We start from the raw sequence: 22460 nt of genomic DNA on the forward strand, positions 1-22460 counted from the left end.
GCTTTGCATACCGGATGGCACTCGAAGTATTTTGCACCAAGATGACAGACGTTCATGCAGGCGGTGTGGAGATGGACTACTTTTCAAGATGGTGGATGAGAATATTTGGGGAAAAAAAATCCTTAACATGTCTCGGATTATGTGGAACAAGAGATGATTGGACTGTAAATCGCATTGAAGGGGTGGGGAGGGGGGGGGGGTACCCAACCAGCGGGACTGGGGCTCGGGTCATTTAACACAAAGACAGACAAATTGAACAAATTGCCCGACGTAGCGGACGGTTCATTTTATGTCCTCAAAGAGTTATTGATCCAAATTTTGGAACATTTCCAGTGTGGTAAAATCTCATGGCGCACCGACAGAAAATTCAGTTTCCATCCAAAGTCAAGCCAAATTGAACTTGTCTTCCTCTGGTCGGAGATAGTTCAATTTCAGAATGAAAAACACTAAATGCAGGATATCCTTCACCGTTGCTGCATTTTTCTAATTTCACGTCGTAAAGCTGACGTAATCCCTCGAAGAGTCTTTGCTGGAACATCTTGCAGTACTGGCGCTCAAGTGTTGTTGGGTCTTTAGCTACCTCTCCTCAATGACCAGAACCAGTGAAGGAGAACCCATAAGTCTTTGCTGTGAGCAGAGCTTCCACACATCCAATCGCATCAGAGGCCGGTGGTGAAGGTGGAGGCTGCTTCTGCCAAGACTTAACCTGATTAGTTTGGGATTCAGGCGCTCCAAAACATAGCACTCAACCCCCTTTGTCTTCATTGTACACACGCCATTTTCATACAATGTTGGCATACTAACGTCAAACAGTGAAAATGTCATGCTACGTTATAAAAGTCTATGCTAAATCTTTTTCAAAATCTTCCTAATGGTTAATGTGCTCATTTTCATCTGGGAAGTTATTTTGGGATTTTGTTCAGTTTCTTCAGGTCTCCATTTTCTCTTGCATGTTTTCTTTTTATCGGATAAGTCTCAGTTCATCGCTTTCATATTTTATTTATTAATTCACTGATTTACCCCACAAAAACACGCATAGTCTAAAACCTTTGAAAGACAAGCTGGAAAGAAAACAAAGATGAAGATTCAAAACGACAACAGTGGAAAGGTGAAAAGAAACAACCAAACTGACACACACAAAATGCCGTAAGAAACGCTTCAAAATCACAATGGCAATTCGATGCTAATTTTCGTCGGCAATCCGATGCAGTTTTTGATGCATGCTGGGTGTCAAAGGTCGTTGCCAAATGTGTCTTAGTGCTTGGAACACTTCCATCTCTTTCCATCACATGCGTAACAACACACATACACTTGCATCCACAGATACTCTGGGAAGGTTTCGGGAATGTGGGCAAATCTTTTGGCAGTCAGGGGGGAGAACTATGATGAATACTGATGGGAAGGAGCATGGCCAACCGACATGCATGCACACACACACACACACACACACACACACACACACACACACACACACACACACACCAGCATATACACAAATACAGTTTACAGAGCGCAGGAGGGCCAAATGGCATCACCTCCCCTGGTAGATGCTAATGTGTCTAGCGGAGCTTGTGGGCTTGTGAATCAAGGATTGGTTGAGCCAAGAGAGATGATGACAAAAAAAAACCCAACATAGATAGGATTGTTTATCGGTGTTTGTGATTCAAGTGTGTAAAATATTTTCGAAAGTTTTTTTAATTAAAGGGTCGGAATAGAATTAGCCTACGCAATGTGTTTTACCTTTGAGTGTATTTCCTTCGAGATCACAAACACATTGCCCCCCTCAACTCTTTTGTCAAGTCTGTGGGTTTTACAAAGGCATATGAAAAAGGTGTACTTACAGCGCTCAATACGGTCCTCGGGACTGGATGAGGTCTCTCGGTCTGAAAGAAGGCCGGATACAGCAAATATCTTCTTTCCGCTGTCCTCGACGGCTTTTAAGACGCTGCTCGGCGAACTCCCCGGTGGGATTTGGGCGCCGCCAAAGTCATATTCTTTCCCCTCTGCATCAGAGTAACGGAGATGAGGGGAAGCATCCGCGTCCAGGCAGCCTTTCAGTCGCTTCGCCGGGGTGAAAGCAGACTGATAGCCGCCCGGAGCGCCGTCTCGATCATCGGGAGGAGACGCAAAGGGCCTGAAGGCCCCAACGCCGCTGTGATTCAGCATGCTTATGGGTGAGCAGTCCAGATTTGGCGGAGCAAACTGATGATGGAGGTGCAGGAGGGATGGAGGAAAGTCCCTGTTAGGGAAACCTGGTGGGACAGCACCTTGGCGGTGGTACATTGACGCGAAGGTGTAGGAACCGTTGTTAAATGGCAAGTGAACGTCTTTCTCCACAGAAACGGGCACACCAAACGGGCGCGGTTGCTGGCAGGGAATGGAAGCGTCACGAGAAGCTTCGGCGGTGGAAGCGAGAACCATGAGGGCGGGCGAGGCCAGGGGATTTGGCAGGTAGGAGGAACTCTCCATTTTGAACGCTGCTCTGTGGAGATCCATGTCGAAAACGGATGTGGGCAGTCAAGAAGAAATTAGGAGGAACTTCTTCCTCCTCGGAGAAGGCCTCCTTGGAAAAGCACCTCAGACAAGACTAGGAGTCGAGCAGGATGGTTGGCTCTCTGTGGCAAAAGATGCTTTTAGTTCATCTTGTTTCCGGAGAGATGAAATCCACTGCAGTTGAGTGACTGAGTTGAGAAGAACTTTTCCCCTACAGAAAGCTTCCGTCTGCGAGTGAAGCCCTTTGATGCAAGACTCTGCTGGAAGGGTTGCCAATGCCCAATGGTTGTTGAAGGTCTTTACAGTCAGTTCCTCATCTTCTTCTGGTCAAACTGTCAAGAGACAAAACTGAAGCATGAGATAACAATCATCGCTTGCTTCATCTGTCAGTGTGATGTAACAAAGACACTTGGCGTCAAAAGATTTTTATGCTTTGATTATTATCATCTTGCCCAAAACGAGGTCTCTCCCATTTTCAGATCACTAAAAGCCACCCAGAATTCGTCATGACTTCACAAAAGTCAATCCATCAGAAATATCCGGTCCCATTTTTGTTGCCCTCCAAGCTCTTCCCAATAGGATCCTGCTTGTCCTCTAGTCTGCAAATCAACCTCCCACATCCTCATCTCCTCTCATCCTCCCGGCACTCTTTCTCCTCCCTCCGCCATCTCTGATCACAGTCTAAGCCGCTTATTGTTACCATCTCCCTGATCTTACTGGACCAGAACCACTTGACTCAAGATTAGAGCACACTAATATTTCTTGCTGCCCACCCACATTTCCGATAAGAATCTCTGAAGTTGATCCCCACAAAGTAAAGTGCCTACGAGGAACATTTGTGCTGTACGACATATTTTATCATAGATTAATTTGACGTTTGTCATTGCTATGCGGCCGTCCGGCCCTTTGCATTTCCCTTGTCATTCTCGTCTCCTCGGATTGCCCCATCCGACCCCCCTTTCGCTCACTCTCTCCTCCCTCGGGTGATTCAGATGGGTGATATCATATCAAACCCCTCCATCTGCCATCCACGAGCCAGAGGAAATCTGACGGAGTGAATAAATTAGCTGTACTTGACCTCGTGACCTCAGCATCCGTGGCAACAGGCTAGAATTCTTCCTCTCGGGATTAGATCAGAGTGTGAGATGTGTTGATCCGGCCGATGCAGAGAGGCGGCCGATGAAACGATAAAATAACATTTAAGAGATGCTGATCCCCAAAAGGCCACTTGAAATGGGATAGTTTGCTTATTGTCCAAAATGCTAGTCAAGTGCACCTGAGACGACTTTGGGCTTCAAAGGTGCTAAGCCCAAGCGTGATATAATAACTGGACGTGAAACCTGCTACAATTCAAACCTTATCTCGGTTTCGCGGCCCCCGACCACCTCCCACATGAAGACGCGCGGGGAAACCGAGGGTAAATTGAGAGGAGACACCCTAGGCCACACCAGATGTTTTACAATACCACAGCGCGCCGGGTGAGGCGAAGTCACATCGGATCCGGACTGTCCCCACATTGTCTAAGATTACAGAGCTGAATGTGTTCTGTGACCCACCGCATAACGTGACTAGAATCACTGCCTCTGTCCAAGAAGGATAAAATGAAACTTTCACATCCCCCCTTCACTTTGCGACTCCCTGTTCCTAGAAAGATACATAGCACATATCAAGTACATCTCCCCCAAATCAAAATGAAAGCCCAATTACAGCCAACGGGCACACATTGTGTCAGTCAGTGCCACTTAGGATCCCATTTGCCACAGAGGGGATATCAGCCGTTCATTGTCTGACAACGGCTATATGCGTTTTATAATAGAAAATGTCACAGGGGAACATTTACCACGCGGGCATAATTTGATTACTGTGTACAAGAAAGATACAGCTGTCGCTGCGATATTACACTTGAGGGGTGGCGGGGCGGAGGCAATTTATGTCAAACGTGTACTTAAAGTGACTGTTGCACCAATGTCGAAATTGCTGTCAACATTGATGCGCTTTAACCTCATCGAGCGAAATCACACTCATCAAGTCAGAGGGGTTGCAGATTGTCGTTGTGATGCGCGCAAGATTAGTAACGTCGCGACGCGTAGGGTTTCGCTTGCCGGAAGAAATGATCAGAAACACAAATGAACGATTTAGGAACGCTTCAGTGGTGGTGTAATTATGGATCGATGAGGTGTGTTTGGATCAGTGTTGCTTTCTGTTGGCCTCGAACCATGATTTGGAGAGCATTATGCAAGACTGTTGAAATCATTAAAAACTGGAGGTGGCTATCAATTGCACCACGAATTGATTGAAGATTAGTCATTTTCTTCATTATTTAAGTCATTTCTTATCTCTGAATAACCCAATTAGTGTTCCTGTGGTATCACTCTTGGGTTTTACCATATTTTGTCACCCTTATCGTTCGAACGTTCAGTCAGCGTCATGGCAGTCAACCAAAGACAGAAAGTCAGATTTGTTCTGGGAACATGCAATATAATCGCGTGAGCCGGATAATGACATTCCGCTCCCAAAATCAATACCGATTTGAGCGAGCTAAAATGCTGAGCATCTTGTGCCACACCTAAAAGGTGAAGGCAGAAAAGACTACTGCAAAATTCACACTGTGGCGTGGAAGGACACCGGCAAAAGAAAATAGGATTTAAAGACCAAAGACTCTGAAGTGTCACGGCCTGGTCTCGGATTTCCATTCATGTCCAGTGAACAGCACTCACAAAGCCATCAGTAACAAATAAATCATTTCTCCGGTCACCGTACGGCAAAATCAGTCCGGCTTCCAAGCGACAAGTCGCCCGCTACAACCGACCCCGGAAATGCTGACAGATGACACCGTTGTCTTTGCTGACTGACAGGCCGAGCTCGCCGTCTGCCCTTCACCAGCGTCGCTGAGCGACCCCGTGGTGACACTTAATCACCGCACACGGCGGCGTTTGCTAATCTCGGGCGAGCCGGAGGCCGAGCGTCTCCTTTGAACAAGTTGCATTCTGGATGATGAAGTCTAAGATAAGATAAAATAAGATTAGTGAAACGAGCAGAAGCGGTAAGGCCTCTCAGTGCCGGTAGTCGGGTCGGGCTTCTGAGCATCATCATCATCGCGTGTCTGGACACCCAGCTGGCGTCCGGAGAAAAATGATAAGTCATCAACACAGAATCCGACTGCTTCTAATCGATGATTGCATGTGCTCCAGAAAGTGTGCCTGTATGTATGTGTGAGTGTGTGTACATGCACACACAAAGAGTAATTGACAAATGAACGGAGAAACCTGAGAGAGAGAGATGATGTGTGTGTGTGTGTGTGTGGGGGGGGGGGTGCAAAGTGAGAGAAAGAGACACCCTTTCTGTATCGGACATGGGACACAACTCCTTCCCCCTCATTAGGGCGCTCGGCTGACTTTCTCTTGTTGCCCCTATTAGAGCCCAAACCACTGCATTCATCATGGCCGCCGTCTCCAACGTAATCAAACCATTCGACAAAGTGCGCATCACCGCCACGGAGTGGTTTCCCTCTGGCATCAGAGCTACTCCCCCATTCTTTTATCAAAAGGTCATCAATTTGATTTACAATCAACTTCTGATGGATTTCGCCCCTCTTTTGAGGATATGTTGTTTTGGTCTTGCAAAAGTCAACTGAGGAGAATTCAAACTGAAAACTTACTTATAGCATTCAAGCAAGAGAGTCCACAGAGAGAATTAAAAGCTGTCTATGGTGGTCGGAACACAAATTTGAAGTGAGGGCTGGTTCCCACCAGCCCAAATGAGCTACAGGTGTGTGATGAGCTTGCAAGCCTCAGGTGTGAAGTGCAGAGCACCCTGGCTGGCCCCTCCCATACACCTGTCTGGCTCATACATTTGTTTTTATCTATCCATCTATCCATTTTTTGTTCTGATTTTTCCTTACAAGGGTCATGGTGGGGGGTGCTGGCGCCAATAATAGCTGTTTTCGGGCAGTTGGTGGGGGATATCCTGAACCGGCTGCCAGTTAGATACAGCCACTTTTTTATTCTGACCAAGTCAAGATTGGCACCATCTATTGGAATATTTTGGAGAAGGGCGTTTTTAATTTTTGTTTATATTCCATGTAGGCCAAAAAAAGAAAAGATCGTACACCCCCCTCGGCCCTCTTCCAAAAAAATGAGCCAATTTCAAGATGAAACGCAGGCTTCCATTTGCTCGGGAGGGAAATGACAAATAGTCGAGTGGGGGACAACTTGAAATAAATGCATCACGATTGCAAAAGCGCAATGCAAGTTTTCGAGTGCACCCCCCATAATTGCGTGTTTCTGGTAGCGATTTAGCCGTGCACGCTTTGATTTCAATTACAGTCCGCTTGTCAAATTAGCTCGCGCACGTTGCGTTTATTAGCGCAACACAATAATTGTAGGTACACTTGAGAGCAGGGGGCGGTGCGAGCGGTGTGTGTGTGTGGGGGGGGGGGGGGACGAACTGCGTGTCATAAAGAGGGTGGAATTAGCGCATATTGATAAGACTTAATAGACTCGGGTAAATGGGGCGGGGCACTCATATATTCCCAAATTTGATCATATTAAAAAAATAACTGTGGATTAATTAATTACTTTTTTTTAAATTTCTTGATCAGGATGCCTAAACCGTTTTTTTAGATGTTTCAATTCTCCACGTTGTGCGGCAATTGACAAGGGCTCATGTGTTTATTGCTGAAATCCTAAAAATAGTTGTTGTTATTATTATTATTATTTATTATTATTATTATATGGAAATTGTCTTCGGTTGGTGAATATCAAGCGGCGCGTTAAACGTGCTACTTAAATTTGAGGGGTTTACGTATACAAGAGACCCCCCCTACAGACACGCACGCACGCACGCACGCACGCACGCACACACACACACACACACACACACACACATTCACACACACACACACACACACACACACACACACACACTGCGATGAGATCAATGATCAATGGGGAGCGATAAAAACGGACTGCAAAGCCGGGTTTGAATATTGTCTCCATAATTTGCTGTTTTATTTTATTTATTCCAGGATTGGTCTCTTTTTTAATTCCCGTGCGAATGAAAAAAAAGAAACGGGCCCACATCATTAAGGGAAAAATAAATTTATTCATTTTCTAAGCGCACTATGACCATAGTTTTATTATATTGTCATTTTAATCATCACCAACGGCGTGGTTTAAAAAAAAATAAAGACTTCTCCTTTTTTCGGTGCGTTAATACTGGCCGTGTCCCCAAAAATGTTTGCAGAAAATACTTCAAAACGAGGAGGTTGTTCTGCGTCGTTTTGTAAATCACCGAATTTGGAAACGTAAATGACAAAATAATCACCTGATGCACTGAACAAAAAAAGCGTTTTAATATTTATTAATAACACATCCGATGTAGGGAAAACGTATTTAATTTTGTTTAACTGACTTATGTTTACTTTTTTAAATTAAAAGCACTTGAATCATCTTCGCTCATTTCCATTATTATTCATATGCATTAAAAATACATTTACGGTTATTATCTATTAATGGATTGATGCCTATTTTATCATATTAAATAAACGACATTCCAATTGATTGCTTTGAACTCATCTTTAGAGATATCGGACATGATTTGGTCTTAGCCTCAACACGAAATGAAAGAAAATGGGTAGTTCGTTCTCAAGTGGGGGGCAACCCCCCTTTTTAGGCTTAGTTGCATCAGCGCCGTTTATTGAAAATTTTCACACAGATTGAATGACAATAAAATAAATTGGACTTTCCCCGCATGGCGCTCCGAGTAAGCAAAATGCCAAACACGCATTGAAAAGATGAGCGACGACTGCCCCCTCAACCTCCCTGCTTGTGAATTTAGTTGGAAATTAAACAGGCTGGCGTGATCGTTAAAAGACAGGGTCGGTTGATCTGGTCATCAATAAATCTATTTCAAGTCATCCATCACTGAAATCAAGGCAACGGTCCTTGATGCGTAGCGGTTTTTTAAAAACGCACAAACTCACACATGTCGAATTTGTTTTGCGTTTATTGCCATAAAAGTCCCTATTGGGGGCTTTATAGATTCCGATGCAGAATTTTAACACGTCCTTTTTCGTTTTGTTTCCACCTGCTCATTTTTTTGTCCTGGCAATGTACATCTGTCTGAGTGTGCTTGTCGTATTTGCCTCTTTTGAAAATTGCAAAAGGATTTTTTTTCTCAAGTCAGAAATCAAGTGGACCACTTGGCCGTGTTATTTTCGTTACGTGAGACCTTAACTTCGGTTTTTAAATGTTAAACAAGAGTAAGCAAAGTCGTACTTTAAAGTTCTATAATATGGTCGGTGAGGTTTTCTACTCGACTAAAAAAATCGTAAATCTCGCTAAAAGTTCTGAAATTAATCAGCCGTAAAATACGCGATTTTCACCCCGCCCCCTTCCCTGGTTAAAATAAAAACAAGCAAACGGTGTTCGGCTTGAACCATGCCGGCTTTGGCTCGCGGCGGCCGTCCACTAATCGGGAAGCCGCGGGTTTCCAGACAGGGTGGTGGTGGTGGCGTGGTGGGTTAAATTCGAGCGGCTGCAAGTGAACAGGTGTTTTTCCCGACGCGAAGCCTTTTGAGAGTGTGCGTGAGACACGCGCATGATTGTGAACCTTTTTGTTAATTTTGCGCGTTTGTATTCAGCAAGACAAATTAAAAAAAAACTTTTTTTCTATTATTTTATTTAATTTATTTATTTTTCTTTATGAGCCTTTTATTTGAGTTACATAGATTTTCCGATGTTGAGGAAAATCAGAAGTCCAAATTCGCCTGCATTTTTGTGGTCCAAAGTAATGTTCTTGATTAAGAACAGAGCATGCTGCACGCTGGCGCCATATGTCGCCATTAAAAACAGTTTAATGCGCCGCATAACCATTTGTAACCCTCACCCCAATCCCAGAAAAAAGTGACAGTATAAGTGAGACAAAATCCCCGCTGCGGACACGGAGTAAATGTGTAAAACTAAAAGAGTCAAACTTGTTCATTTTTGTTTTAAAATGATGATGATATCAATTTTTTTTTACAAATTTGATATCATCAAGTGATTTTACAAATTCAAATTTCGTCATATAATAACAACGCCACAAACTATTGTCATATCTTCCATTTCTCCCGAAATGCATCGTGTTCAATTATTGGTGTTTATCAAGTGTTATATTTTACGTAAATCTTTTTGGGTATTACCGAATCGTGGAACAATATACACGCGCACGCGCGCACACAGACATGAACGCGTGCGCACTACACACTCCCCATGAAGTGTTTTTTGGGAGGACACGTTGTTTGGAAACTTAACAAGTGCGTTTCACGCACGCACGCGCGCACACACAAACACAAACAAACAAATAAACAAGTGCGCGTGCGCGAGCTGCACACATCATGTGCTATATAAACCTCAACGCACGCGCAAAAAGCCGTGAGTCCAAAGGGACACTCGGAGTGACTTGGCGTGACTTTCTCCCCTTGTCGCCCCAAGAGAGTAAAACACAAATCCCCCTAACCGCCCTCTTAAAAAACACAGACAATTGCACTCAAAACAACACTTTCTAAGCTTCAAACTAGGAAAGTAGATGCAGAAAAAAAGTAACTGACCTCTTCGTGGGAGAATCCGCCACTTCTGTGGAACCTTCCTTGGTTTCCGGCTCCCTCCACCTCCTTTTTTTATCCTCAAAACTTTTGGCCAAATGACAGCAGCGGTGACTTGTGCGTCTCAGCACCGTCAAAGTAGTTAACACCTCCCCGTTAGCTTGCCCAAGGAGGACAATCTATGCACGCAATAGAGAGCTCGAGCGCGTGTGCGTCAACGTGCGTGTGTGCGTGTATGAGTGTGTGAGAAAGAGAGAGGGTGGGGAAAGTGAGAGAGAAAGAGAAAGAGAGAGAGAGAGAATGTTACTTTCCACGCAAGAGCATAAAGTGGCTATCAGTGGCGCGAAGTGCGCGTGCAGCCCCCTCAAGCTGAAACGCGCAATGGAAAGGCGAGCAGCAGGAGGAGGTAGGGTGGCGCCCGACGGTGGGCTCTCCACAGCTCAGCGCGTGAGTAGGGGGGGGGGGGGGTGTACGGAGAGGATGGGTGGGGGACCGGGGGTAATCCTGGCAAGAGCGCGCGCGAGGCGCAGTGCTGCCGCGCAGTGCTCGGTTCGCTTTTTGACGAGGGCGAGAACACACAACAAAAGCACGCACAACCTTTAAAGACCAAAAACCAAGTAAATAAACAAATAAATAAATAAATAAATAAATAAATAAATAAATAAATAGGTGAACGAGTGAACGAGTGAAGGAGTGAATGAATAATTAAATAACCAAATACATACATAAACAAACGAACAAATAAATAAAGAAATAAATATAAGCGAATACCCAAACGAATAAATAAATAAATGTGTGAAAGCGTGAATGAATAAATACATCCATAAATGAGTGAACAAGTGAATGAATAATTAAAAGACAACCGACGTCTCCGGACATGTAGTGTCCATAATATGTAAAATGGCTTCAAATGACTTCTACTGAGCGTATTTTAATAAGATTCCAATAAGATTCCAAAACAAGACTTCCTGAATATTCAGCGCGAGTCTTAAAACGTAAAATATAGCTACAGTAAAGTCTCATTATATCGATATTCTCGGGAGTCGGAAAATATATCGATATAACCGGACTATCGATATATCCGATCCTGCGGCATGTAAATTTTCTCCTTGCGTTCATAGAAATAGTATCGTAATAAGCAGTACTATCGATATAACCGATATCGATATAACGAGATTTTACGGTAGCTATATTTTACGTTTTAAGACTCGCGCTGAATATTCAGGAAGTCTTGTTTTTGAGTTGGTGATGAGTCCGTACGTGACGTCACTAAAGGAACGCCCCTTGACCGAAAAAAGACACATTGTAGCAGTCCTTCCGTCACGTCAATGTATTTTGCTGTATTGTTTGGTCTGAAAACCTTGTGTTGCACCCAAAAGCCGCCAGAAGAGGGTGTCCAAGCTCCATATAAGGAATTTATCAGCCTGTGGAAACGGAGGTGGCCACAGGAGGTCGCCATTTTGTGCCTCTTTTCTGGTGATCGTTTCTCCCCAATGTTGCCTCAAAATGGCATGGAATAAATTCTTTAATCGATCGCAAACATGTATGCTATCCTCTTTAGAACTATTTGAATCATATTAATAACTGGAGGTGTAACAAGAAAGCATATTCTCCAAATCTGAAGCCATTGTTTTGATTCTCAAGCAATGCAAGACGTCTTGGCGTGACATCACAAACTGGGGGCGGGACTTTCTGAAAATGCTCAATTCGCAGCTCAATTTTTTGCAGATTTTGGACACTTTAAGTGATTGTTATTGGTGTTTTGCATTTGAATAAAAATATCAGCCTGCGTGTTTTGGGTATTTTAGATGCTATAAAACGTTTTTCCGATGTCAGTTAAAAAAACAAAAAAGTGACGTCGGTTGTCCATTAAGTAACCAAATAAATAAATACATAAATAAATAAATGAAAATAATAATGAAAAATAAGTGAATGAATGAATGAATAATAAATGACTAAATATATAAATGAATGATTGAAAGCGTGGATGAATAAATAAATATCTAAACCAATCAATCAATCAATCAATCAATCAATCAATCAATCAATCAATCAATCAATCAATCAATCAATCAATCAATCAATCAACGAATACATACATAAATAAATGAGTGAAAAAGAGAAAGAATGAATGAATAAATAACCAAATCAATCAATCAATCAATCAATCAATCAATCAATCAATCAATCAATCAATCAATCAATCAATCAATGAATTAATCAATCAATCAATGAATCAATCAATCAATACATTAATAAATGAGTGAAAAAGAGAAAGAATGAATGAATAAATAACCAAATCAATCAATCAATCAATCAATCAATCAATCAATCAATCAATCAATCAATCAATCAATAAGTAAGTAAGAAAGTAAGTAAATAACTAAATAAATAAATACATACATAAGTGAATAAATAAGTACATGAATAAATAACTTGCCACCTCTGTCCTTTCACACTTGGTCATCTCAGGGCAAGCCTTTTGGGGTGTTGGTTCTAGCAGGGTGGCGTGGGGGCTCCCAAGCGCATCCCCCCGTTCCACTACATCATGACAACAAAGCAACGAAAAGGAATGAAGAGCTAGCATTCCTGGTTGAACTCTTCCCAACTGGTATTGCTGGTAAAATAATTTGTATTCGACCACATCTCTGTGCGGCAGTTATGTAATGAGCTACTAACTCGCGGGGTCACGTGAATGGTAAGCACGTGATGCCATCTCTAGATTGTCATATTGCAAATCCCCAAATGTCAATTTTGATCATTTCCTTCCAGGAGAGCGGCAGCCGCTATATCTGCATGTAAGGCACCTTGATTCAAAGGCAAAGCACCTCTGACCCCCCCCCCCCCCCCCCCACTATCTGCTTTTTGGGTCCCTCAAGGGCTTTCTGAGAGCATTGTGCCGAAACTGAATGAATTATCCCCCTCCTGAGTCTCTCTTTCTGTGTTTCTCTCCTGTCCGGCAAAATATTTACCATAAAGCCAAACAAGTCCACCCACCCCAAGAGGCGGGCGATCAGACACTTAAAAGGTGTGCATTCAAAGAAGACAACTGCACTTGGTGGTCATTGGTGGGCATTCAGGTCATGCAGAATCATTTGATTTCCAAAGCGCGATATAAATCAATATGCATTGTACAGTATTGTATTGTATTGTATTGTATTGTATTGTATTGTATTGTATTGTATTGTATTGTATTGTATTGTATTGTATTAAAGGATTTTATGGCTCGCCCGGTTTTGGAATAAGCACTAAATGATAAATCTCGATTATGTGTGGAGAATGTTAACTCATTCACTACCAGTCGTGTAAAATGTGTCCACTCCATTGCCAGGATTTTTGTCATTATCAGTTGAATTCCTGGACCCACAGACTATTGAATTTTAGGACGACATAAACATTCCATACAGCGTTAGAAACCTTCGACCAGTGGTGTCCAAAGTCGGTCCTCGAGGGCCCCCGTACTGCCTGTTTTCCAGCTCTCAGGAGCAACGCACCTGATTCAAATCATCAGGACCATTTTGATGCTGCTTCAGAGCTGGCTGATGAGCTGATCATTTGAATCAGGTGTGTTGCTGCTGGGAGAGCTGGAAAACAGGCAGGACAGCGCCCCTCGAGGACCGACTTTGGACACCCCTGCCTTAGACTCTCTTTTTTCATCAGAAAAATAGAGTTAAATTCCTAAGTTATACATGTCTGGAGTTATATGAGCTAGAAATGATGGCAGCTGTCCAAAATACAATGTACAGTAAAGTCTCGTTATATCGATATTCTCGGGAGTCGGAAAAAATATCGATATAACCGGACTAACGATATATCCGATCCTGCGCCTAACTTCATTAAAAGTGGGCAATAAATGGGGGATCTTTGATATGGCATGTAATTTTCTCCTTGAGTTCAATGATTGCGTATCTAGCATGCTTTTGTACTGTAGTGAAGTGAAAAATAAACTTATGCATTAAATAAAAACGTCATTTATTATTTTCTTAACGCATTCTTGCAATAGTGACTTTGAGTAGCACTCGACATTTTTCTATACACATGAGAGAAACCACGAACGCCAGCATGTACATACTATACGAAAAACAGTGATTATTGCAAGTGATAAAGATATCTGAATACAACACAGTTAAATACATGTATGGAAAACAATAACTGCAACGTTTACATTACTTACGTTGCTAAAGTATTCTGCGGCATGTCGAACTCTTTCGCGATGGAGGATTTGCTCCTTGTTGGATTCTCCTCCACAACCACGATTGCCTTGTACTTCGTTCCGAGGTCACAATTCTTACGTTGATCTTGAGGCCGAACCAACTGGTTCATTTCATTGTACTACTCCCCCTGCTGGCCACCACATGGAAGTGTTCCAAAAAGATGGTGACTCCCTTGGTAGGAGTTTGAAAATAAACATGACATCAGAGGCTGAGGAAAGCCACATAAGGGTTAAAAAAAAGTTGTCGTACACACTAAACAGTGGCTTAAACTGGATTTTAACACCCCCCACACCTCACCCCCTGGACTTTGATCAACTGTCACACAACAAGATACTCATGTTTCGCTAACAATGGCGTGGGAAAAGTGAAGAGGGTGTGTGTGTGTGTGTGTGTGTGTGTGTGTGTGTGTGTGTGTGTGTGTGTGTGTGTGTGTGTGTGTGTGTGTGTGTGTGTGTGTGTGTGTGTGTGTGTGTGTGTGTGCGTGTGTGTGTGTGTGCGTGCGTGCGTGCACTGGGTGGTCTCCATAAACACGAGGGGCAGCGGTTGCAGTTGCAGCGCCATTAGTGCTGTGTTGTCTTGCTAATAGGCTCAGTTTGCAGTCAATAGACTGAGTGAGGAAGAGGACCATCCATGTATTGGATGCGTCTCTATTCAAAGTCTAATGCGACCCTTAAGTCCCACCCCCTGACGTTTTCAAATTCCGCCGCCGTGTGTATTGACGAGGAAGCGCTTTGATAGCACCTGTTGCGCTGCAGAGGCATCTGCCCTGCTGTTCTCCCCAAGTCGAGAGCCACAACTGTTTCAGATGGTCTCCAAGGTTAAAATCATTCATCCGCAAGTGGAGATCTTGCAGTTCTTCTTAAATGTACTTTCCATGCATCCTCGTGGTATTACGCTCACTTTACCGATGGTGGTTTGAAAGCATACAATAAATGTCACCTTTCCCCTGTGAAACAGGGTCTGTCCTCTAAGAGGAACTGCGGTTGGTCCAGTCGGGCTGTAACTGGTGCCAATATTGACATTGTTTGCCATAACAACAACAATATAATTTATTTGTGCTTGTTGCTTTGCAAAGTTGTTTATGTTTCTACATGAATCTTCGTATTGCTGTTTGTCTTTAAATCCTCCTCAATACTTTATTTTGAATAATTTGTCATGATCACTTCCGGTTTTATGTCACGTGTTTCGAGGCGCGAGAGAAATAGCGAGAGAGAGACAAACAAGACAAATTGCGAGAAAAATCGCCAAAGGGAACGATAAAGTCTGTCATTAAAGTTTGTCTACTTGTGGTTTACAAGGTGCACACGGTACGTTATTAATTTGCTTATTTACTGTATGTCTTATTTTTCTCTGACTGGGTTTAGTATCGTCACCAGTGGATAGATCCCTGAAGGCCCAAGAACTACACAACCTAATTGTTGGGAAATAGTAGTTTTCTGATTCATGAAAAATTATTCCCTAACATGGGTTTCACTAATCGATATGAAATTGGTTGGACATGTCTGTTTAAAAGTGTGCACGAGAGCCTCAGGAACCCATGCATGAAATTAAACTGCAAGTCGACTATTTTAGCATAAAGGAGTCTTTTTGTACGTAGTTGCACGTCCTGCAAAGTATTTAAAAATGTATGTGCGTGTGTGTATTTGAAGCGGTTGTACAACTAGCCATTTGAAATGTTACCTCCGTTCATTGGTAAAGCGTTCTTTTGACTACAGTGATACAGTGAGACCTCAACTTACGAACTTAATTGGTTCCCAGACAGAGTGTGTAAGGTGAAAAGTGTGTATCTCGAAAAAAAAAATCCCATAGGAAACCATTAAAATGGGAATAATCCGTTCCCGGGTTTCCATAAAATATACTTTTCAACTAAATAAGCCTTAAAACTACATACAACCTACCTTATCCTATGCATCATAAATGTGCTATGGTATTGTAATTAAAGAAATACACTGCATTGTATCATAAAGTCACTTTATTTACATTTGTGATGGTCATTGATGACTTGATGGAATGGCGTTGGAGGTCGAAGGTCAAAGGCACTTGCTGTTTGGAAAGAGAGGCACATTACATGAGGACTGTAATTAAAGAAATAAACTGTGCTGTAAAATAAAGCTGTATTTACCTTTTTGATGGTCATTGATGGCTTATGGAAGGAGAGTCACAGAAGGACTGTTGTTAACTTAACCACTGGTGTGGCTTCTCTTTGCTTCTTTGGAGACTCCTCATCCTTTTTGCTGATTAAAAACCTCTTAAATGACACCTGTTGCTTTCTGACTTGTAAGGTCTTATGAAGCTGAGGCATCACATTATCGTTCGTCATGTTGATGATTGTCATAGCCAGTCTTTTCTGGATGGAACTGTTCGGTAAAAGCCTGCACATCATTCCACTTTGCCAACATTGCCTTCTCCTCCTCGCCCTCAGATGTTCTCGAACCATCCGTGACGGGCTTTAAAATCCTGAATAAGCGCCGAACTTCCAGGTTGGCGCATGGCGATATCGGCGTGAATTAGCCGTGCTTTCTCGCATAAAATAGCTTTACTCACGCTGTCGCCGGATAGCTGCTTTTCGTGAATCCAAATTAACTGAAGTTTTTCAACTTCTTCGATTGCCAGAGACCGTCGCTTTAAGAGCATGGAAACACCTTTTGCAACAGACGCACCTTTGATAGCTTCTTTGATGCGAAGGATGGTAGCGATGGTGGACTTAGCATAGCCGCGCTCTGTCGCTAAATCACACAAACGCACACGTCATTCCTGTTTTTCAATTATCTCCTTCTTCTCAGTGACGGTGATTTTATTGTGTTTCTTCTTGGGCTGAACACGAGCCTGTGGTGGGTTTTTTTTCGGTGCCATAATCGTAAAAGTATAAGCAAAAAACTGCAAGGAGGCGATGGACGTGTGCATTCAATGACAGGGGTGTGCAAAGTAGCGTCGGCTGGAGCGCTGTTCAGTTGCCGAAGATCACTCCGCCATAGCCGAAGGTCGTGTGCTTTCGTGTTCTTCCGCAGAAGATTATGTATTTATGTATACGCACTTCCACCGAAGTGCGTAAGATGAAAATAGTTCTTATTATGAGGCTTAATATTCATAAATTTGACGTTCGTATGATGAAAAGTTCGTATTATAAGGCGTTCGTAAGTTGAGGTCTCACTGTACCTCAACTCACGAACTTAATTGGTTCCAAGAATGTGTGTGTCAGTCGAAAAGTTCATCTGCCGAATATTTATTTCCCATAAGAAACCATTAAAATGAGAATAATCCGTTCCCAGGTCCCCATAAAACAATTTTCTACTAAATACTAAAACAGATCCTCTTCCCCCTGTGTGCCCCGTCCTGCCTGTCTCAGCACGAAGGGTGACAGAGCCTTCAGCTGCTCTGCCCCCAAACTTTGGAACTCACTTCCGCGCAACATTCGTAACATCGATTCTCTTCCCACCTTCAAGTCCCATCTCAAAACCCAGCTATTTAAAATTGCATTTTATGGAGCTCTCCCTCTTGTTTCTATTTATAAATGTATTTTATTTATTGCATTCCATTTGTGATTGTATTTTATTATAGTACCTATGCTTGTCAGTGACTGTAGAGCTTTGAAAGGCGCTTAAAATGTAATGTATTATTATTATTATATATAATACATGCGCTATTGTATTGTAATTAAAGAAATAAACTACTGGATAAAAAAGTTGTTTTATTTACCTTTGTGATGGTCGTTGATGTAGTTGCATCTTGATGATATCCGAGTGACGTTTGCCGTGCTTTCTCGGAGATAATACCCTCACACACTGTCCCCTGCTAGCTGCTTTTTGTGAATCCAAATCAACAGAAGTTTTTCAACCTCTTCTATTGCCTGAGACTGTTGCTGAGACAACAGAGAAACACCCTTAGCCACACGTAACAATGGTCGACTTAGCACACTGGTACTGGGACGCTAGGTCACACAAACGCACACGTCATTCGTGGTTTTCGATGATCTCCTTCTTCTGCTCGACTGTAATTTTTTTTTGTGTCCTCTTTGGCTAAACACTAGGCTGTGGTGGGGTCTTTTTCGGTCCCATAACAGCAAAAGTACTCCACATGATAACAAACCACGTCTTCACTCAAAGAAAATGGGTGAGGAAAACTAGTCCGCCAGCCACCCTGGCGCTGTTCGACTGTGTGGTTTGGTGTTCATCCGCCGAAAACTATATAGTCCTCCAGCCACAGTGTCACTGTGTGGTTTAGTTTGTCCGCCGAAAACTAGTTCGTTAGCTAAGACTATATGCTCGTGAATTTAATGTTCTTGAGGCGAAAGGTTCGTGAGCCAAAGCGTTCGTAAACTGAGGTATCACTGTATTGGGTGCTGTTGGAGGTTTGTATTCTTCTCTGATGTGGCGTTTTATCACATATTTTCATGGTGAGATTAGAGAATTGTTATGAAATAGTGAGTGTAATTTTGCTTTGTTTGAATGCTGCTGTGTCGATGACCATTTGGGAGCATCTTCATCTTTATTAAGTTCATAAAGTTGCTTGTTCTGTAGCCACACTGAGACACAACCACTGTCTTATTGTGCCGATCCCAAGCCTGGATAAATACAGTGGTTTGTGTCAGGAAGGGCATCTGATGTAAACCCCATGAAGAGAAAAGCCAAAAGGAAAAGAACAAGACTGTATGTCTTGTCGAACATATTGTAGTAATGTTGATTGTTATTTTACATGTCTTTTAGTTTTCACGGTGTTCCACAATAAACGTTTTTTGGACATCAGTACAAGGCCTCATCCTTGACCGGGGTAGATACATGGGCTATTTTCAAGTACGACATGACCAAGCGTCTGACCGAACCCACTTAAGGCAGGTTTGTTTTCACCACGCGGGTCTTAATTTGTTCAACAAACCATGTTTGGGTTGTGATTTACAGCTAATTTGGACACCCAACCGTCATGCCTGTCTTTGTTTTTAATAATTTACGACAGGTGGAATTTATAGCGCTGGCTTCTGAGATGCCGCCATATCCGTATGTCTGTGACATAATGAGATTTTAGCACAGCAAGATTGTAAATTATGGTGTGATTTGCTCTCTTGCCGTTTCATCGGGCACATCCTTTGTGGGTGTGTGTGTGTGTGCACAGGGCAGGGGGATGGGGTGGCGGTGTTGGTGGCGGTGGGGGTTAGCTTGGGGATATGGCTGGCATTTGGCTGCCACAACGCTCTAATTGCTGACGTACACACAGATAGATGAGACCTGATGGTTTGTTGTCGCCACTGGAGGGAAAGAGGAGGAGGCGGGGGGGGGGGGGGGTCGATTGGGAGGAGGACGACGACAGGGATGTCGGGGGGCACGGATGAATTGGTAAATAGATGGAGAGACAAGTGAGAAGGAGCGATATTGTCTTGTGGCGGGAGACGCAGCTGCCAGCGGCTACACGGCCAAGCGGTTAACCACACTGAAGGAGCCACATTTTGTCAAAGCAAAGTGGGGAAACGAGGTATGGGGGGGTTGGGGGGGCAACGGTGAATCCACATTCATCTCGTGCTCACTTCCGTTGCTCCGGGGAGCTGTTGGAAGATGAAGAATTACATGGCCTTGATCCCATTACATTACACAACCTGCGATTACATGCATTTGACTGTCGTACCCGGGGAAACAAAAAAATAAATATATAAATAAATAAATGAAAGCAGGAACGGAAAGGGAAACATACATGATCTGATTAATTATGTCATTAGGCGGTATTTGTTTCGCCGATGATACATGAGCAACGTTTTGAGAGAAGGGAGACGGGTAATTTCATCAATGTTTCACTGCCTGCTGTGACATTCCGCTCTCATCATCATCAAAAGCGTCCCTCTAATAAACGCCAACTTTGGCGCTAAAAAACAAAACAAAATAGAGGCACTAGACATTGTTTGCAATGTCACCGTGGAACAAAAAAAAGACATTTGATGGGCTATAATATGATGTGAAGAACTTGGCATACGTGAATTTGTCTCATGAGGAAACACAAAGTCCTTAAAGGACAACAGACATAAGGTTTTTGTTTCCTAACTTATAGCATCTAAAATACCCAAAACACGCAGGGTGATATTTTTAGTCAAATGCAAAACACCTATAAAAATGAGTTAAAGTGTCCCAAAACTACTTCAAAATGACCTCGTAGATGGCGAGTTTCAGAAGGTCCTGTCCCCTTGTTCGTGACGTCATGTCAGGACGTCTTGTCGTACTCTAGAATAAAAAAAAGGCTTGAGATTCGGAGAAGATGCTTTGGTGTTACTCATCCAGTTATGAATATTATTCAAATAGTTATGAAGAGGAAAGCATAAATATTTGCAATCGATTAAAGAAGTCCTCCCATATCAATTCAAGCCATCAGGACTCCAATATAGCGTCCCAGAAAATGCACAAGATGGCGCCCAAGCTCCGTTGGAAATGGGCTGTTTTGTCTGCTGGGAATTTGTGTCAACAAGTATCAAATAGTAGTCTTGGTGAAACACACAACGATTCACCATCGCGTTATTTATGTGTTTTCCTTCTAATTTCGCCATCAACACGAAGTATTCAGACTAAACAAAGTACCCAAAATGCATTGTGTGTCATTTTCTCGGTCAGGGGCGTTCCTGACGTGACGTCACGTCAGGAATCATCACCAACTCAAAAACAAGACTTCCTGAATATTCAGCGCGAGTCTTAAAACGTAAAATATAGCTATATGCGGTGGAATCTTTGTAAAATACGCTCAGTAGAAGCCATTTAAAGTGAGTTTACAAATTATGGACATAACTTGTCCGGAGGTGTCAGTTGTCCTTTAAAGTGCCATACCAACCTGATCCCGATCAAGTTGAGACAATGTGTCGAACGGATAGGAAAACAGGATACAATATGTAATCCAATATAAGATATTTAATGCTCCAAGGTTGAACAATCAAAAACTAAATAAATAAATACATAAATAAATGAGTGCATGAATTAACAAACAAACAATAAATAAATAAAGATGAAATAAAGGAAAAAATAAATACAATAAATATAATCATACAATCAAATAAATACACAAATAAACAACAAATAAGTACATATATAAACAACTAATAAGAAAGTAAATAAATAAATGGATTAATTAACATATAAATAAAAATTAGATGCCACAATAAATAAATAAATAAATATAAATAAATGACTCCTCTTTCTTTTCACACTTGGTCACTTCTGGGCAGGCTGAGTGCTCTTTTGGGTGTGTTGGGGACCATTGCACCAAGATGCAAGGTGAAATGTGGATTGTTTTAGGCAAAACATTCGCTTGCCATTTTATGGCTGTAACATGTTCCCATTAAAAAAAGAAGAAGACAAAGTTGTGCCTTGCTCATCAAACACCTGCTCAGAACATCCCACAGGTGAACATGCTCACAAGAACAAGTAGTTGCCACGATTCGCTTCCACAAATTGCTCAGCCATTCACTGCCGAAGAGCTTCGTAACAATGAAAACCCTTGCATGTTACACAAAGTCCACCATGGCTATGGAATGTTAAGCTCAGCAAAAATGAAGACATATCACACAAAGTGACATTTATCTGTGTATTTGAAGTATAACCACATGTTACAGTCATATTGTTTGTTGTGTCCCCAATACGTTAAGTATCACAACAAGCACAAAACCAATGTTGGGATATCAAGTGGCCATTCCACAATCAACGACTGCACTCTCTTTAGATGCTAAAAACACACAGTTCAGAGTGAAAGCTGGTGCATCAAGCGGGGGGTGAGGTGGAGGGATGGGGACATCTGCTTGACTTCAAGCTAGGCAACAGTCAAGAGTGCATTTCCTCCCTTGTGGCGACGGTCCCTCCGTCATCTTCAAACATCCACAGGGAGTGACTTGTTATTTGCTCTGAGCTCTCAGCAGCCTGGGTTGGGCTTTTTTGATTAGAGCGAGACAGGAAGAAAGAGAGCTGCCGACGGGAGGAGGGGGCGGGGGGGGGGGGGGGGGGTAGATAGTGAAGACACAAGCGGCCTTGAGGCGCTTGTCAAGCAATGTCACAGATAATCACACATTGTCTTCAAATAGCTTTGAAGGGGAAAAAAAGAAAAATAAATCATGGTGTCAGGGGGGTGGTGGTGGTGATGTTTGGGTGGGGGGGGGGGGTTACAGCGGACATTCTATAATGAAAGACCCAAAGAAATTAATTTTCTGACCT

The 22460-nt window shown here is 42.7% G+C and overlaps 1 protein-coding gene across 1 annotated transcript in view; it reads right to left on the reverse strand.

Annotated features, from left to right (window-relative positions):
• rnf220a (ring finger protein 220a) overlaps positions 1 to 10366 on the reverse strand; it is a 139457-nt gene extending 129091 nt beyond the window's left edge. Inside the window, exons 1-2 of the mRNA XM_089008332.1 lie at positions 10085 to 10366; positions 1842 to 2825 (exon numbers count right to left, since the gene is read on the reverse strand). Of these exons, the coding sequence (XP_088864458.1) occupies positions 1842 to 2496 (655 nt within the window). The 5' untranslated portion in view covers positions 2497 to 2825; positions 10085 to 10366. The remainder of the gene's footprint in view (positions 1 to 1841; positions 2826 to 10084) is intronic.
• Positions 10367 to 22460: the final 12094 nt, after the last annotated feature.

This window comes from Hippocampus bargibanti, linkage group LG11 (assembly GCF_051943395.1).
Source record: "Hippocampus bargibanti isolate YZ-2025 linkage group LG11, ASM5194339v1, whole genome shotgun sequence".
In the NCBI taxonomy this organism is placed as follows: Eukaryota; Metazoa; Chordata; class Actinopteri; order Syngnathiformes; family Syngnathidae; genus Hippocampus; species Hippocampus bargibanti.